The sequence below is a fragment of the Acanthaster planci genome, linkage group LG16 (genome assembly GCF_054643075.1).
Source record: "Acanthaster planci isolate LZ-2023a linkage group LG16, COTS_SCS, whole genome shotgun sequence".
In the NCBI taxonomy this organism is placed as follows: Eukaryota; Metazoa; Echinodermata; class Asteroidea; order Valvatida; family Acanthasteridae; genus Acanthaster; species Acanthaster planci.
Genome location: NC_141792.1, coordinates 4,797,935 through 4,816,997, shown reverse-complemented (window position 1 = coordinate 4,816,997; position 19,063 = coordinate 4,797,935). Strand labels below are relative to the sequence as shown.

The 19,063-nt window shown below is 39.9% G+C and overlaps 1 protein-coding gene across 3 annotated transcripts in view; it reads left to right on the top strand.

Annotated features, from left to right (window-relative positions):
* The window catches only part of LOC110985127 (glyceraldehyde-3-phosphate dehydrogenase-like), a 135,022-nt gene continuing 115,959 nt past the window's right edge, over nt 1-19,063 (top strand). The window contains exons 1-4 of one of the 3 annotated variants that reach the window (XM_087147469.1): nt 1-77; nt 4,333-4,395; nt 6,141-6,240; nt 9,115-9,221. In XM_087147469.1, the coding sequence (XP_087003595.1) occupies nt 4,370-4,395; nt 6,141-6,240; nt 9,115-9,221 (233 nt within the window). In that variant the 5' untranslated portion in view covers nt 1-77; nt 4,333-4,369. Of the gene's footprint in view, nt 78-623; nt 768-4,332; nt 4,396-6,140; nt 6,241-9,114; nt 9,222-19,063 lie in introns of those variants that run through there. The other 2 variants (XM_087147470.1, XM_022245923.2) reach the window with 2 other exon arrangements.

Sequence of the window (19,063 nt, the reverse complement as noted above, 5' to 3'; positions counted from 1 at the left end):
ATGCAACATGGAAAGGACCTAAGGCAGCACGACGCGACGGGCGACGACACGACGCAACGCATCGTGTGTGTACAAATGTAATGGCAAGGAGGCAACGGTGCGACCCGACGGCACCGTCCCCGCAAGGGAGCCGTCGTGCCGTCGCGTCGTGTAGTTGCGTCGTCTGTAGGGAGGCTAGTGAGAGAGAGAAATGTGTGTCGTAAACAGTATAGTACATCATATAAAACACCGTACCATGCATAGGGTGCGTTCGATTAGCTTCCCTGAACACACCAGTGTTAGGGCCTACACTAAAAGGAAGCCTCAAAATGAGGCTTATCGAACGCTGCATTGTGTTTTCCAAGGCATTCTGGGAAAAAGGTCAAGTCCCCGCCACGTTCCATCATGTACGTCCATGCTCTAACAGTCCATCCGTGACGTCATTACACTCGGGCAGCCTCCAGAGACCCGCTCGCCAGCTGGGGTAGTAGTGGCTGACACCAGGGCAGGCACGAGGATCACGTGATGGCTAAACGAACGCTCTGGTGTAAGTTTGACTTACACGTGTAAGCTAATCGAACGCATCCATAGTGCACGGCGTGCTGTCTCATGAGACCTCATGAATAATTCATGTTCACTCAGAAAAAAATTCGCGGCCCCGTTGACCCCTACTTATAAATTACGTTCACGCGCTGCCCATGCTGATGCCACGCTCTTCATGTACCATGCATTGTTGATGAGATTCATTCAGCTCACTTAAAAAGCCAGGCGAACGGTGCATCATCAGGGTAGGTTACTTGATTTTCTCCCATGGATATTTACGATATAGGTAATCCTGTTTGATTTTCTAGTAAAGTACTGAAGGTAAGAAATGAATTCAGAGCACAGTTGGGAAATTAGGCCTAGGTTTTCTGATTTACACGCCTAGCTGATGGCGTGATCAGCTCGCTGCAAGCATACATGTGCACCCGTATAGCAAGGCCTACGTGTACTACGTGCCGAACGGATATGCGGATACTGTGCTTGAGTATCACGTTACTACATTACATGTACCTGGATCTGCATTCTGGAAATGCATACCGTGGTAGTTAGACCTGGGCTAGGGGCGGGCCGGCCAGACACTGCACAACCGTTTCTAACTATATTAGCATGCTCTAAGGCACAGATGGATTTTATATGTGCAGCTAGCTGGCTCTACTAAGTGGAGCGTTTCCATTTTTCGATTTTGGACGTAGCCCCATAATAAGTAAGGCTGTAGTGGCTCTCTTTTAGAATCTGTCTCTTATCTGTCGCCACCATAACCCTACTTCAAGGCATGTCTTAAATGCCTTAAATCCAAACTGCAGGATTGTCACAAACTTTGAATCCTAATATTCTTCCGAAATGAGCTTGACTCGACAATTTTACTTACACCGGCGTACATGTATTTCTCAGAGTTTGGACTTTCATATGAGCACCCTAAAGCTTTCCAGAATTGTAAATTTTCCGATGTATGGCGCCTTGAAAAACCCGGCCTGTACTATTAAATGCTGACCACGGGCGGCGCCATTTTGAAAATTGAAGGCAATGCTTCATGCGTCGGAATTCAAGGCACCCGACAGGCGCTCTGTATACATTTTACCATACAAAACTAGTACCTCGTCAAACTTTGTGTGACAGAGGAACAAGGAACTGATGAAATTGAATAACGTTAATATGCATGTTCTGTTTGGACATACTGTATACAAGCAAAGTGCGCGCAACTTATACTAAACAATACTGTGACTACATGAGTCATGCATCTATGACACCTCAAAACCTCAAACCTGTCAACCCGACACCTCATTCACCTATGACATTTCAAAATGGCGCCGCCCGTGGTCAGCATTTAATAGTACAGGCTGGGTTTTTCAAGGCGCCATACATCGGAAGATTTAGGATTCTGGAAAGCTTTAGGGTGCTCGTATGAAAGTCCAAACTCTGAGAAATACGCCTTTGTAAGTAAAATTGTTGAGTCATGTTCATTTCGGAAGATATTAGGTTTCAAAGTTTGTGACAATCCTGCAGTTTGGATTTCAGGCATTTAAGACATGCCTTGAAGTAGGGTTGTGGTGGTGACAGATACATGTAAGAGACAGATTGTAAAAGAGAGCCACTACAGCCCTATTTGTGGGGCTACATGACAGAATGATAATAGTGAAGTGAAAACGGTTCTCAGAAATTCCAAAGACTCACCCAAAACACCGTTATCACCACCTAGGCCCCTAACGTCTTTCTTAAATGCCGAAGGCAAACTTTTGGGGCTTCAGTGGTACTTCTGACTTCACAATGTGAAAACCCTGACCATTTTCCCTGGACATTTAGTGTCGTGGAGCATTAGTATGGCCGATCCCGTCCAAAACTGAAAAGGAGGAATAGGCCTTAATACCAATGCCCCACTTAGTCACCAAGGACGATAGAACATTGAAAGATGGGATTTCAGGGGAGGGCCTATTCATGGTGAAGGACAGCAACAGTCCGTCGAGACAACAGACTGAGCACGCAGTCCGAAACGTTGAGTATACTCCTGGTTCTCTTCAGAACCACAGATACAAGAGAGATATATTCCTTTGCATGGTGCTACCGCAAGCCTTTCCACCTGTTGCAGAACATTGAAACTGGAAGTTTTGTCTGTCTTAAGGACAGACCAAATGGCTTGGTTTCATATTCTTATTACATGTACTACTGATCTTACATTTGATTCGAACCAACCAGCCAACGCCAGCAAGCTCGGTGGTCGAGTGGTTAAGATGTCTGCACTAGTAAGCAAGAGGTCATGGGTTCGAGTTCCACACGAGTATGCTTGTGGGTTTTTTCACAAGCCTTTGGGGCATAAACTGAGTATACAGTGTTTAAATACATATCGGGCAGGACAAATACAAAATTAACTACTGATGTAGTCGTTGGTCTTGTATCATAGTCCTTTAATACCTGTTATTTCTGTTGATGATTCTGAACTTTGAATTACACAACTTATCAAGGTTTTGGGGGTGATTATCCAAAGTGATCTCAAATGGGATAAAATCTGGACAGCATTGTCAAATGTGCCAACAGTAAATCCATACATATATATTAAGGATTCTCGGAAGTTACGGTTTGCCTCATATTAATCTCATAAAAACTTTGTCAGGCCATTGATGGAGTTGTGTGCAGCTACTGAGTGGAACAGGGCACTTACCAAGCACCAGGTGACTCAGCTTGAACCAGTACAGAAATGTGCCTTACAGATTATTTATGGGGTCGCGTATATGTCATACACTCAGGCTTTATTGCATTTCAATTTAGATTCTTTGACAAATAGACGTAATCAAATTTCATTATCCTTTTTCAAGAAAACCCTTAAACACACTGACATTTTTTCTGAATTCTTTCTGCCTCAACATACTTGAATGTTGTGGAATAAGCCGTCAGTTCCTGATATCTGATGCTGAACAAAACATTACTACACCAGTGCGCTTCCTACCTTAATTCTGAAGGGAAGGAATGCCCCTCTTATAAGTTTTCTCGGCATAAATATTTGCATTGTAATTGTCTATGTGATACGTTTACATGGGACTGAAATTTTTAAGGTTACAATAATATATTTTTTGACCTGTAACTTGCAGTGGACATGTTTTAGCAATGTTCTTATGTGTGTATTGTAATGGTCATTGGTTATGTTTTAATGGTTTTCTTTTTATGTGTAAACTGTAATGGTGATTGTTGTCAAAGAATTTGGTGTTAATTTTTTTTGTTAAATCCATTGCAATGCAGTTTTGAACTGCAAAAATGGATAGAAATAAACCAATATAATAATAGTAACGTCCTTTCAAAACAAGAACAGTGTTACGTCAATTCCCCTCACGTGAAAGTTCTCAAAATTTGTGGCCAAATGCACCCCGCTACATTTTCATGTATGTTCTTCCATAGTTCCATAAAAGTACACAGGGAGTCACGAGTATCACCAGTGCAGCTCAGTGGACTGCTAGAATCATAGGTGACTTGTTCCGCTGTTGCCCTCATTGTTTTCGCAGTACAGATATTTCAACTAGGCAATTTCAGTGTGGCAGCAGTATGCTTCCATAATTCATGTGTAAGGGGTTTACATGGCTGTATAGGACAAGGGTGTGCATTGAGGCCAGGTCATATTGAACGAGTGTCATTTTTGTATGCAAAAGTAAACCCTAGAAAGATCGCGTTAATAATTGCTCGCACTTTACCCTTCTTTCCTCTGTTAACTCAATTTTTGGTCTATAATTGAAACATCCATGTACATAAAGAAATTGCAAACCAATACATACACATGTGCCTTGTGGTATTCTTGACATATGAATCCAAATTTTTATTTGCTTGCAGTAATCAGCCAGTGCAGTGACTAGAACACCGCATCACTATGGTCACCAAGGTTGGAATTAATGGGTAGGTCATCTACATTGTGTAGTTGCCTGCTTCTGAGTTTTGTTTACCATTTATGTACATGTTAGTCCAAAGAAGACAAATTCAGGCTTCGATCTTTACAGTGGCCACTGCCGCGATGCCCCAGCGAATTGCTGTGATGCCCTTTAAAAATAGCGCGTACCTTTCGGCCACATGGCCGACGTACCCCTCATCAACAATCAGTAGGCCTACATGTATTTAAAGTTGCTTTCAACTTTTAAGTTACGATTTAGTGCTAACATTTCTGTTAACCACCGGCAGCTGCACTGAGCACTATGTTTTTTTACGGACCAGTTTTGCATGGCCCTGTAGACAACATGGCACTGTATGACAACCATATCAACGTAGTTGAGTGGTTGGACTCTAAAAACGTGGCATCAAATTACTTTTACACATAGACTGATTACAAGTCGTGGCACATAATTACACATTCTGCACAGGTTGGATTCTGTACATTACACATTCTGAGACCGAGTCACTTATTTTGGGATTGCCAACAGAAGTACAACCCAGTTTATTTTTTTCTTCTCTATTTTACTGGTACTCACGCAGGCGCTGGGCATGACAGTTGGCTTTTATTAGATAAATGTTTGTGACCCAGTGAGGGACTTGTTTGAATTGCATTGTTTTTGAGTAATTACACTGATTTTTGAAATACAGTGTTGCCTTTATGACATCATGAGAAGTAATAAGACACAATGCTAAATGGTAATTAAAAGTTAATACAGTAGTACTTAATTTTATTTTTACAATTGAAGCAGACTGCTCAGCATGTGAACAGAAACAATGAAACTTGAAAATTGCCAGTTGTATTTAAACACCATGTCGAAATTGAAGGAATATCTGTTAAAGTCATCCACAAGCATGATAAGTAAACATTTCAAAGTGGCCTTGGTGCCCTTTGGTTTTTGGGAGCATTCAAGGCCAAGTGGTTTTGACCCTTTGAGGCTTAAGGTTGAAGTCTGCAAATTTACTGTACCAGTACATGTAGACTAAAGTCAAGAATTTTCTGCTTTCTGAAAGTCAAATTCTGCTTTCTTCCGCTTTCCGAGTTTTGTGTACAAAAACTGTTTGTACTTACAATATACCAGTATGTACAGTACTGTACTGCCTACAGTCATCATACATTGTACATCTACAGGTATCTTTGGCATAATGATACATGTAGGGCCTACACGCACCATGCCACTGTGATCTTGGACTTCTTCCCATCCCTATTGATTTATTCATAAGCCGTGAGACGTCTGGGCACTTTGTAGGGAACAGGGACCAGTGTAACGTGTGATCTCCGCGGTGCGGAGCTGGAGGAAATCAATACCAATTTCTGCGATATCGCAAAGGAAAAACAGTAGGGAAAACGCTATCAAATGTTACTTTCAAAGTGAGTTAAACAGTGAAAACGAGTTGTCATTCCTAATTTGGGTTCATATTTATTTGGTTAATTGTGCAGAAACAAAAAAAAATATTTATTTGTTTCATTTATTTTTTTTTTTACCGAGAATGTTGTTTTCTGCTTTCTACCCCCAAATCCGCAATTTTTGCAGATTTTCCACAAAGCGGAAAATTCTTGACTTTATTGTAGATTATTTTTCATTCCCAAGAATCATTAGGATATAGCATCCGGAGAAGGTACTGTTCCATGAAGCTAGAATTTAAGTTACTTGTAATGCGAGCACTGCAGCTTAAACTTAACAGTGTAAATTATTTTGTTTCAATTTTTTTGTCAGATTTGGTCGCATTGGCCGGCTGGTATTACGAGCTGCCCTTCAGAAAAATGATATCCAGGTTGTAGCAGTTAATGACCCCTTCATTGATCCTGAGTACATGGTAGGATAATAAAATATGTATTTAACTTGTGTGGAGAGTGGCATGCCATGCTCACCATTTTAAGGCCGTGTTCCCACTTCAATTGGGAAAAGGTGGATCGTGATCCAGCATTTTGGTGTGATCGTTATTTTACCGCAACAAAACCGCAAGTCACGTTCTCACTTACGCTTGATGCACCTTTTCAGATGGAAATGTCAAGTAGAAGGGTCACAGAGTTCAGTATTACGCATGTGCTAGCTCGCTGAGCATGCGCTCTGTGGCAGTGTGGCATGTTGGGACAGGCCCAATTGCATGCATGTGACCATTACGGTGGTTTGATGTTCCAAGCTTTCGACATGGAGGAAGAAATCCAAGGGTTTCTTAGATGCAGACTTCCACTGATGTGGTGACCTTGAATCAGATGGAATGTTCAGCCTAGTACATTGTCTCTTCAAATTTTGCTTCTGTTATTGATACTCTATTACACGCTGCAGGTTATACACTAACACGGTTGGTTTTTGATGAAAAGCAAGTAAAATTACATGAATGGAAAAAGTTAAGCGAATGAATGTGCAATGAATATTGTGAAAGAGCTAGGAACACATCGGGGCATGCAGGCATCGGTGACACATTTTGCTAGCCGGTAGTTCAGCAGTTATTTATAGTGCCTGCCTTAAGAGTTAAAGATATTTACATAAGCTTCACGCCAAAAAGTATATTTCTTTGTTCATCAGACCGCAAAAGTTTCGCGCCACACGTGCACGAATGCATGTTGACAGGTCCGATGGCTGGATCAGATCCACCTTTTGCATTCCCATCTGATCATGATCCACCAATTGCAGGATCTGATTCACCAATTAGGGGATCTGATCCGGCAATTTGGCAAAAGGTAGATTAGATCCCTCAATTGGTGGATCAAGTGGGAATGTGGTGTAAGAGTTAAAGTAAACTTTCAATGTGTCTGTAAATATCATCAGCTGTTGAGCTTGTGCCTGCTTTAGTATCAAGGCTAGGGCATATCATTGTACCGTGCATGTACTCCCTAAACCCACCAACAGACCCTCCAACTGTTTCCGATTTAATCGGAACTGTTCTGAATTTTAAGTTTTAAAAGGCCTAAAATACAAATGTTTACATTTTCCAATTTTCAGGTGAAAAAAATTGTGAAAAAAGTCTTTCAAATTTCCGCGGAGTATCTAAGAAGTTCATTCGTCCTCATCCTACGTCGACATCATATACCCACACACCGGTATGTGCTGGTTGTGCCCAAATCGCTTGGCTGCGCCTCCAATTTATGCATGGGTGTATGGAAAGTGGGTGCAGCCACAACCGTACCTGTAGATTCATGTGTAATTTCAAGCCACAGCCAAGTAATACAGATGCTAACTTCTACTCCATGGGCTTCTGTGCGTCACTTTGAACCTAATAGCGTGGCAAGCTCATATGAATGGGAACAAGGTTGACGTGTTGGGGACAAAAATGAATGAAATGATGGCACCATTTATTTCTGTGTGTCTCCCCAAAAACTCTCTCAATTTACATTTTGTCATGTGTATGAATTAAAACGATTTTTTTCTAAATTTATTTTTGTATGCATGGTCCAATAATTATGGAAAAAGAAAAATGGATATTCCAGTATTGCCATTTATGAACAAGAATACATGTACATGTATTCATAACCAAAGTGCCATGTTGTATTTGGAAACGGATAGTTCCTAACGCATGTACACGTGATGATTGGGACGCAGTGTCACGAATATGTGAATAGCCCTACATGTACTTTGAGTATGTGCTGTAATATGTGCAGTATACGATATTGGTTGCAAATGTGTGACATCTACATGTATACTTGTACAGTTTACAGTGAACTGGAGTGGGAGCAGTGAAGTGGCATATAATACGAGCAGTTGTTAGAGCAATGCAATTTTTGTCAGTAGCTGAGTGATTCTGCATTGAATCCTTGAAATCCATTTATTCATATACCGGTACATCTTCACTTAAAGTCTGCATACCTTGAAAAGAGGCAGGCTCTCCTCAAAAAAGTGCTTTTGTGCAAGTGTCTTGGCCAGTAGAAACTGCTGCACTAATCTGTGTGTGTCATGCAACTTCATGTGCAGAAGCAAACTTGGAAACTCGTAGTATTAATTAATTTGGGGCACATGTATGGCGAACAAAATATTTCAAAGAACGCTGACATACGTAGACCCCAGTACTAGTCTGTCGTCTTTCTGTCACCCAAGTGTCATACACTTTCATACTGTACACACACCATCCACTTTGTTAAGTACATGTACATGTTCAATAGCCCCCAAAAAGACCTTATAGCATTGATTGTCAAAAACAATAACATCATGATGAAGTTGTCATGTACACGCTCTCAAATGTATTCTTTAGGCCCATCTCTCTTGAACTACAGGGACCGATTGGGTTCAAACTAAGTACATGTACATGTACTTTATATAATAAAATCAGGATGTGTTTAGTTGTAAATTGGAGTTACATGTATATGTATGTACATTTACATGTGCACTGTACATGCATGTCATGAATTTATATAAATGTACATGATATCGTCAAGGTGTAGAACACGTTTATGACAGACTGGTGCAGTCATTATTAGGCTGTGAGAATTATCAGTGGCTGTTTTCATGTTCACTGCTATCAGTCTTTAAGTTTTCTGGAATTGACTTTGAAAACATTTGTGCAGTATCATGTCCATGTACAGTACTACATGGAGCAGTACATGTACATGTATATTGTGGAAGTGTACCTGTACATGTAAGTCTGAACCTCATCAAAATCTTATTTACAAACACTGGTACTGTACTTGTGACTAATACATGTATACGTGCACAAGTATGTAACAAGGACTTTTTCCATATGTTCTTATTCCAGGTTTACATGTTCAAGTATGACTCTACCCATGGAATGTTTGAAGGCTCAGTTGAATTTGATGGTGGTGACATTGTTGTTAATGGAAAACACATCAAAACTTATTCAGAGTAAGTTTACAGTTTCTTTAAGGTTGAATTTTTCAGTTTCTTCCATCTTCTGCTTTTGGGTGCTTGAGAGCTGGTTTTTGTATTTGATATTCTTCAGTCATGTTTCTAGTGCTGCAAGTAAGCTCCTTATTTCAATTTAGATTTGGTTATGGTGTGGTTTGGAAATTGTCAGCCAAACATTGGTTCAATTTGGATTTTGACATACAAGCGTGCCATATTATCTGCACATGGGTCTTTCTTTTACTATGGGGGCCAATATGTACATGTATTTCAGGGACATCACAGTTATCATGACCATTTAAAACAAGACCAGTTTCACTTTCCCGTTTGATTTTCATATTTATAATTTGCCAATTAATATGTGTTGATTACAATGTACATTAAATTCATTTACATGAAAAAATGTTGATTTACACACTTGCAAGGGAAAAATCTCATCATTTTTCACTTGCAAGTGGTATTCTGTGTGATATTTTTGATGACCTGTTTCATAAGACATTTCATACCACTGGCAAAACAACAAATTGTTTATTTTCTAACTAAGCTACATGTATCAACAGAAAGGTAAATTATGATATCGGATAAATGATGAAATTCATTCTAATGAAAATGTTACATGTCAAATAATTTGCTGCACCACTGCACAAATTGAGTCTGTACACGTCAAGTAGTTATTCAAAGCAAAAATCATTTACGTTTATTACATGAATGTATTATCAATTACATAACATAAAGTTTTGAATTCTAGACAATTTTGAAATTTTGACCACCATGTCACACATTTGGCCCCCTATTTAAAAGAAAGACCCACATGCATCTATAAGTTTATCTTTGAAGTAAAATGTTTTAGGAAAGTTACGGTCTGACATAAGACTGAGTTTCTGAACATTTCAACGACCGGAAGGCTTGACTCAAAAAAAGCTGAAAAGGCTAGCTTGTACTGGTTTTACAAGAGTGTAGCTGGGAAGGGTAACTTTGATTCACCAGTGGCATCACTTCAGAATGTGTTCCTGTCTGTTCTCTTGAATGAGTGGTTCAAAGGGTGTTACGTTGATTGTACATGTACGTTCCTTCGCATGTGAGAACAGCAGCACTACATCAAAGGTACAAAAACATGTGCACAAGCTGTCCCTGAGTCTGTCGGCTAAACAAGTGTCAACAGTGTTTGGTCCATTTCTCCGTCTTAATAGCACTCATGCTGACCCTTTGATGTTCCGACTTCTTACATATTATCCCTTTTTGCTTAAAATTTCCTGGTTTGAGAACCACTGAGGAGGGAAGGATTAACATTTTTGGGTGGCTGGGTGCTCGGAATAAAAAATGTGCAGTCGTGCAAGAAAAAAATAAAAAACCCTCATGGTCAGATTTGGATAGAAATATGCTGAGGAGGAAAGAATGAAGATAATTTCAGAATAAGGAAAAAAATGTGCACTGGTACAGGAAAAAATAAAAACCACACATAGTCTTGGTTTAGACAGAAGATAAATGAGGAGGAGGAAAGAATGAGAATATTTTAAAGGGTTGGGATGGATGCTCCGAACAAAAAGTGCAGTGATGCCAGGAAAAAATGAAAACCACATTTGGCTAGGTATGGATAGAAACTGAACGCCGAGAAGGAAAGAATGAATATATATTTCGATGGGTCGGGATGGATGCTCCAATAAAAAATGCAGTGGTGCCAGGAAAAAATAAAAACCACAAGTGGTCAAGGTGTGAAAAAAGAAATGCTGAGGAAGGAAGAATTAATATTTTTTGCAGGTTGGGTCCTCCGAATAAAAAATACAGCGGTGCTGGGAAATATATACAAATTATATGTGGTTTAGGTTTGAATAGGAAAGATATGCGGCAGGTTGGGTCCTCCCTAAAAAACGAGCTGTTGTGAAGAAGAAATAAAAACCTCATGGTCCAGGTTTGGATAGAGAAATGTTGAGGAGGGAAGAATTAATATTTTTGGCAGGTTGGGTGCTGAGGGTGCCAGGGAAAATTAAAAACCACACAGGGTCTAGGTTTGGATAGAAAATGCCAAGGATGGAAGAATTCATGTTTTTGACCAGGAATTGCCAAGATGGGCTGTCAATAAGTAGACCAACCAAGTCTGCTGGAACAATTGTAATACATGATGGTTGGTCAGCTGTAAATCTTTGGTTGGATGGAAGCCCCTCAGAGATTTTATTTGGAATATTTGTCTGAACAAGAATGAATGGGCACTGAATTTTCTCATTAAAATGGGTCTTACAGTACATAGATACTTTTTTAAAATTTACTTTTTTCCTCAAAATACTTGACCATCGTATTGTACTAAAATACCATCACTGACCATTACATTACATACTGTCATTTCTCCCATCAATACGAGGTGCACAGCTGCATTTTTGGGTGAAAAAAAAGAACTGACATTAGGCAGACATCTGACCGCTTGCATTCGTCATCCGAGTTATCACCCCAAGCAAACTGCCAGCTGCTTCGGATATTTCTGAATGAAAAGTTTTCCATGACAGTAAGGGTTGGGCATTTAAACGTTAAACTGTTTCAACAGAAAAAATGAAATCCGTTTAGAGATTTTTCTAGAAATTAAATGGAACTACAGTAACTGTTGAAGATTTCACAAAGATCAATTGACGCAATCTGTGTTAATTTTTATTTTCAATAGATGCTGCAAAAGTCTAAACACTTCAGGAACTCTCGATAATTCAGTCTTAGCGCTGGCAAGTCTAGCCTAAACCCTTAAGTACACTTCCCAAGATGTGATTTGTCTTAACATCGAACAAAAATATTTAACTGTTTTAACCACTTCCTGCCGGGGACTCCGGAATTAGAGACGTATGGTTTGTATACGTGGCCGGGATCTCCGAACTCAGACAAAGGAAACAGGGCCCTGTAACAAAAGACTGTAGTCCAAACAAAAGACCAGGCTGTTGGGAATTATCGACATTTTTCCCTCTCAAAAGTGGTGATAATCCAGCCTTGTTTTGAAACCGTATACAAGGGTTTGGGGCATTGAGAGCGAGCGGATTACCACCAGGGACAAAAGCGGTCTACCGCCCCAGCGATGAGCCACACAGCACCGCTGCACGCTAATCTAGCCCCTATTGAAAAGAGGTCAGCAGTGGACTGAGCCAGGTTCGTGACAAAAGGCAGTTATACAACACTGCACAATCTGGGTTCTTTTTACAAGGATGCAGGCCTGGCTGAAATACTCGGGCGTCAATGAAGGCCACCTGTCAACTTAGAGTAGTGCCTAAAGATTACTTCGTGCGGCTGTGAAAGTCCGTTAAATGAAATGATGAATTTTTGAAGAATTTTGAAAACGGAAAAAATGATAGGCATGCCGGCCCAGCATCATCAACATTGAAAAATGCCCCGGCGTGAAGTGGTTAATACTTAATATCATGATTTTTAACTGACTTAGATGCCAATACACCAAAAAATACCCGGGGAATAAATGATTACTTTAAAGTGGCTTTGCAAATCCTGATGACAAAAAAATTTTAGAATAAATCTACGCCAGCTCTGCAGGAAAATAAATCTTCTGAGGAGTGATTGACAGCTCTATTGCTCCATTAGACACAATGTATATATTTGAAGTCTTTGGGTCTGGGTCAGTATCTCTGAGGATGCCCCTATTTCTAGGAAGACTTGCTGGGCAGAAATGTCGATTGTAAATCCTCAGCCAATTAATGAGTTGATTCTTTGCGAGCAAAGCAGCAATTGGTGGGATTGTTACTGGTACACTTGCACATTCCCAGAGTTATGCCACTGTTGCCAAGAAACAGTAGTACATGGGAAATCCTGGCCATGCTGCCTGGCCAATAGCCAGGCTTTGTTGTACAGCCCTGGATAATTAAATAATGTTCCTTCACCTCCTTCTCTTGACATTAATTTATGGACAAATAGCCTGCATGTGCTGTAGACATTTTCCAGGCCTCAAAATTAAAAAACGACTTCTTCCACAAAACATTTCATCGATTTGGATAACATATTCTACTGAATGGGCCAACATAATATATTTCTCATAATTACATAGTGATAAATTGCATTCATCTCCCCTCCGTTCTGTCTTTTTTTTTGAAAGTCACATGTCACCATTAATAGAACATTAGCGTACACTCAGATAATCACAAGTGTTGTTGTTGAGCTACATACGTGCGTTAAAGGGTATTTGAAATAAAAAGCTCTAATATCAAGAAAACGTTCGTAGGAGTTAATAGAGGGCGAATCATTCACTAACTCTACAGTTTTAATGTCTACCCTGTAAACAGCAACCCTGAAAGGGAAAAATTATTTAGCGTGACTCCGCTCACAAAAAACCCACAGTTAAGGTGATGACGTCATTGGCCGAACAAAATAGCTCACTAATCGCATGTCCGTGTATACACACGTACATGTACAAACGTAAACGTGTCCACAAGACTACCATCAACGAAAAACATGTCGGAGCAAATAGTTTCGTCAGAATCATCGTCAGACAGCGACGTAGATCGTGATCTTTCTGATAGATCATATTGTAGGATGACAACAGAGACGAGGCTGGCCAGATACTGCTGTATATGTATGAGCCAGAGGTTGACAGCGAAAGCGACGATGGCGATGGTGAGCATGAAATTCCTGGTGTGGACTTCGTCAATGAAGGACGGCTCAACAACTGGTAATTTTAACCATGTGAAGATCACATTATAAATGTTATTTTGTAAAATTGTAAGGGAACCAAGAAATTGTTTCGCTGAAAACTGTTAAGGCGTCGTTTCACCACGTGAAAAAGCGTAGAACGAGGCCAAGTTGTGAAAGTTTAACGAGATGTTTTGCAGTGAACAACTTGCGTCGGGAAAAGATGGAGATCGGATACAACATGTAGTGTTTTTATACAGATGGTGAACATGTACATGTAATGTACGTACAGTACAGGTATGTGCATGTTTTTTATATTATGACATGCACGTGACATACATGTACATCGTTTTTAAGGATAAAATGTGCCCATTTTGCTGAAGCAGATAACAAGTTTTTCAAACGAATTTTAGGATCTACTATACCATGAGATAAAGCATGCAATATTGTCTTCTATGACACCTCACCCCCAGATTGTGCTTGATTTTAATACATGTAGTTTTATTCGCCAAATTCAGTATGTACATGTACAGTCAAATTAATTGAAAATCAAAAGTGATCCATATAAATAAAACAAATTACATGTATTCCATGCTGTTAGAAAAGCTCCTAAAAGAATGGTTACAAGGGTACGACTTGTCGTGTTTACAAGTTGACATGGGTACAAGTTGACCCAGTTTCAGCTTTAAAAGCCTGCAGTATTTTGTCCCATGCTTTCTCTTTTTTAACTTTCATTTCAAGGTATGTGTAGGCCTACCATATATGCCATACCTACCCTCATCTGCTCTTGAACACCATGAAAACAAGAAGTACAGCTCATACTGCTCCATCTGCAGTGACGAGGAATAAGACCAAGATGAAAATAAAACTAAATCTACATTCCCTTCTGCCATCTGCAAGTGAAATCCGAGAGTGTCCTCATCTAAAACCCCTGCAATCACAAGGTACTATAAAGAGGAGGTACCGGCTCTGTGTACAAGCAAAAAACATGAAGTAGCACAGCAAAACGAAAGAATAAGAAGTGGGCAACACAGACTGCTCATGACTGAAGAACATAAACTAGGAATAGGGAACTTGCCAAAACACGAAGGAGGTACTTCAGGGAGAAGAAAAAAGTTGCTGCAGCCACACAGCCAGTTTCCTCTTCACAGAGCCATGAAGAGAATGAGCAACCTCAGGTGACGACTCGTGCTGCCAAAGAGAAAAATCATTAAGTGCTTGAAGAGCAACGATAGAAGAAGAGAGAAGCTAAAAAGAGAGAGCGAGCCAAAATGTCTACTCGTAAAAAAAGATTGGTGAGGGACAAAAACAGTATTAGAATGCAGAAAAAAAAGTGAAGTGAGAGAGACAAAAAGAACAGAATTGCAACATGGCATCATAGAAAAGCAATGAGCCATCCTCATCTAAAGCTGCCGCAGAACTTGAGAGTATCTACAAGTGCCTAAAAGAAACTCAAAAGGACCTGCGTAAGACACACACAGCATGTAAAAATCTGAGAAAAAAAATTTTCTCTTAAACTTCACGTCTGAAATATCCAAGAGGTACATATTAAAACGGAGCATTGTCAGGCACAACTCTCCGTCACTGCCCTTGTCAAAGCAAATGCAGGAATGATGCTACGCCATGTCATGTAGAGGACAACATCAAGGACTTTTATATAAGCCTGGATGTGAGCTCCTGTCTGCCACACAAAAAGTCTGTTGGGAAAACCTTGTAGCCAAAGTATGTGATATAATCCAGTGCGCCTGCTAGTAGAAGAAAGAAAACACTGCAAAACCTGGCCTGACAAAATTTGCACAGCTGAGACCTGGCAATGTTTTGACTCAAAAACACACCAGACTGAATCAGTGCTTGTGTGAATACTGCACAGATATCGAGTTGAAGCTCAAAGCTATCAACCAGTGTGCAATGAAGCATAACCAGCTTGAGGTGAAAATCTCCAATAAGTACCACGCAATAGACTTAACATGCTGCTTAAAGGAAAACACAGCAGAATTCTTCAAGAAACACTGTGAACTCTGCCAGTGCAAAGATCGTCAATAGCCTGGAAGCTCACCTGTGTGCTGTAACTCAATGTAATGGCCAAGAACAACTTGAATGGATGAAGTGGGAATTGGTGTATGGTACCGGAAAAGGTAAGCGGATGGCTCTGACATTAGAAAGGGGTAGTCTTGATCTTGTGGCAAGTTTGATGGAGGAGATGGGGCCATTCGCTCAACACATGTTCACTTCACAGTGGCAACACCTTCAGTACTAAGCAATAACGAGCAAAATAGCAGAAAACAATAATGTGAAAGCTGGGGAAATAGATGTGGCAGGAGGGTCTGCAGGGGAGGAAGAACACCTTGAAAGGACAACATCCCCATACTGCTGATGCCATTGACCAAGGTACCGATGAACTGTGAGATATGCGTAATTAATCCAAATCTTGAATACCTCCATGAGATATGAAAGCTCCTTTTCAGGCCAGGCCATGTATGTGGACGTGTACATGTTCACTTTTTACAAGACAAACACTGAGCATACAGTGTTTATTAATATATACGTTGGGTATGGGCAAAACCCGTTATATAAATGTAAAAAGTTAAGGAGTAAAAAAATGTAGAGGACTGAGAATTGCAGAAAAAGTCTAAGTCTACAATAATTCACAGGATAACATCATCAAAACGTCATTGTCACATTCCCCGGTTTCCCACCCAGAAATATAACCTTAGGTAGTTGTCTAACACAAGGTAGGACAAGATACATGTATATTTCCAAGATACCAGATTACATGTATGCGCATTTATTTACATATTCAAGGATCTTTGTTCACCATTACAAATATTAAATTATTTAAGAACTTCATTCTCTTGATTTGTTTTCAATACGTTTCTTCCTAGGCTTGACTCATTGCCTCAGGTCCACAATACGTAGCATCTCAAATTTTACAACTTGTTAAGTATTATCTGAGGATACTGTGAGCGTCCATCTGCTTCAGCCAGTCAACCTGCCTCTGTAGCAGTTGCAGCATCTCTGGGCCGCGGTCACGACATTCTAGCCAAAAGGGGTACTGGCTCTCCTTGAATGTGCCGCTAACCCTCGCCCGACTAGCTCCTGCTACTCAGTTTCTCACAGAGGAGCCCTATCAGTGAATAATTATGAGTGATCTCCCACATTAAATATCCAAAAAGGAGTACTGAAGTTATACTTCCAATACGTTGGGCATACGGAATTATACAATCATAAAAACCATACAAACGTAACTGATATGACAAACCTTGGAAGAGTAATTTCCCAACAATTCACCTTGTGACAACATCCCCTGCTCAAGAGAATTACTCTTCAAAGCTTTCCAGATAATTATTTTGTTCTGAAATCCAATCCCTCAATGTGATTACTTTTCCTATATACAGCATTATCTACAACAGTAGAAGTATAATCTGTTAATTCAACTCACTTAAAGTTGAGTACTTTTTCTCAACTGTGATCATACTATCAAGACTTCATCGCACATTTCTCCTGGACACCTACATGTACTTAAAAAAGCAGCCCCAATGTTATCACTACCCTTGATGGCCTTCACAGTGAATCTACATGTATATTGTTGGAGGCTGAGTGCCCGCCGCATGACTTGCCTATTGTAAACCTTTGTAGATATCAAGTATGCCAACGGGTGGTGGTCTGTTTCTACGACAAATTCCCCTTCCGTACAAGTACATGTGGAATTTAGAGATTGCCCAAACCAAAGCAAGACATTCTCACTCTATGATAGCACAGGCATGCTCCCTTGGCAAGAGTTTGTGACTTGTGTAAGATATGGGAAATAATGTGTTGCCTTCTTGTTGCATGAAAACATCCCCTAGGGCTACATCAGAGGCATCAGTCCTAAGAATATATGATTTATTGTGATGTGGCAGGTGTAAGACGAGTCACACTTTCAAAGTGGCATAAGCATGTTCATGTGCTCCATCCCATTTCACATGATTTGGATTTCCTTTCTTGGTCAGATCTGTAATCGGTACTGCTATGGCTGAAAAATTTGGTCTAAATCTACATGTACATGTAACTTCCTTTTTTGTTCTTGGAGCAGATGCATTTGAAATTTGTGTGATCTTCTCTGTCAGTGGCCTGTGACACCGTTTCCTACAATATGGCCAAGGAAATCAAAGGAATCATACTCGACCATACACTTTGTGGGTTTGACCGTCAGGTTTGCCTTGCGCAGCCGGTTCAAACCTTTCCAACTATTGCTGTGTGCTGATTCCAAGTATCCGTGTGTATCAGAATATCGACAATGAAGTTCACGATGTGCGGAATATTCTCAAGCAATTTTTTCATCATACGTGTGAAAATAGCCAGTGCGTTTACCATTCCGAAAGGTAACACTAAATTCATACAGACCCTCGGAGGTAATGGACATTGTCTTATCTTTGTCTGCATTGGTGATAGGTATTCACCAATACCCTTTCGTGAAATTTAATTTCGTGACGAATTTTGCAGTGCACACTTGCACCATAAGGTTTTCTAGATTTGGGATTGGTTCAGGATCACAAACGGTGATTTGGTTTAGTTTCCGAAAATCTACACAAAAATTTCTGAATTGCACATGTTTCTGCTTTGCCAACTCATGGTCTTACATCAAGAATTTTGAAAAAAGTTATTTTGTTCAGGAGATTCATCCAAAAGGAATGTGGAAAGAAGGAAATTTAAAAAAATTACCAAAAAATTTGGTAATGACGACATAATTTCCATTTATAACACTGCTCGATCTGTGTCTATGCCAAGTTCAACCAGATCAGGCATACAGTTCTGTAAACATAGATGTAGGCCCTCAAAAAATTAAACTTTCAGGGCATGTTATATAACTTTTGGTGACATCATTATGATGTTGCGCATTTAGGCCCATCTTTGTCTCAAAGGTCTTTCATTAACGGAAGAGAAATGCTGTTTGAAGTGAATACATTCTTTTCTGAAAAACAGCGAGAAGAAGACTAAAAAACATCTTAACCTTTTCTGCAACTTGTAGAAAAACCGGAAAAGAAAAAACAAAGGCATAAGGAAAGAAATACATGTACTTGCTTCTGCAAGTTGCCAATACAGCTAAAAAATTTAATAATCCAAGAGTCTTTTCATTTGTTGCCTGAAACAGCTAATGAGTTGAAAAAGGTTTAGTGTAGTTAAAACTTGACATTTCAAAGCAGTAAACCGTGAACCAGTTTGAGGTAAACAAGTTTTCAAAGGATCTATTTGCTATG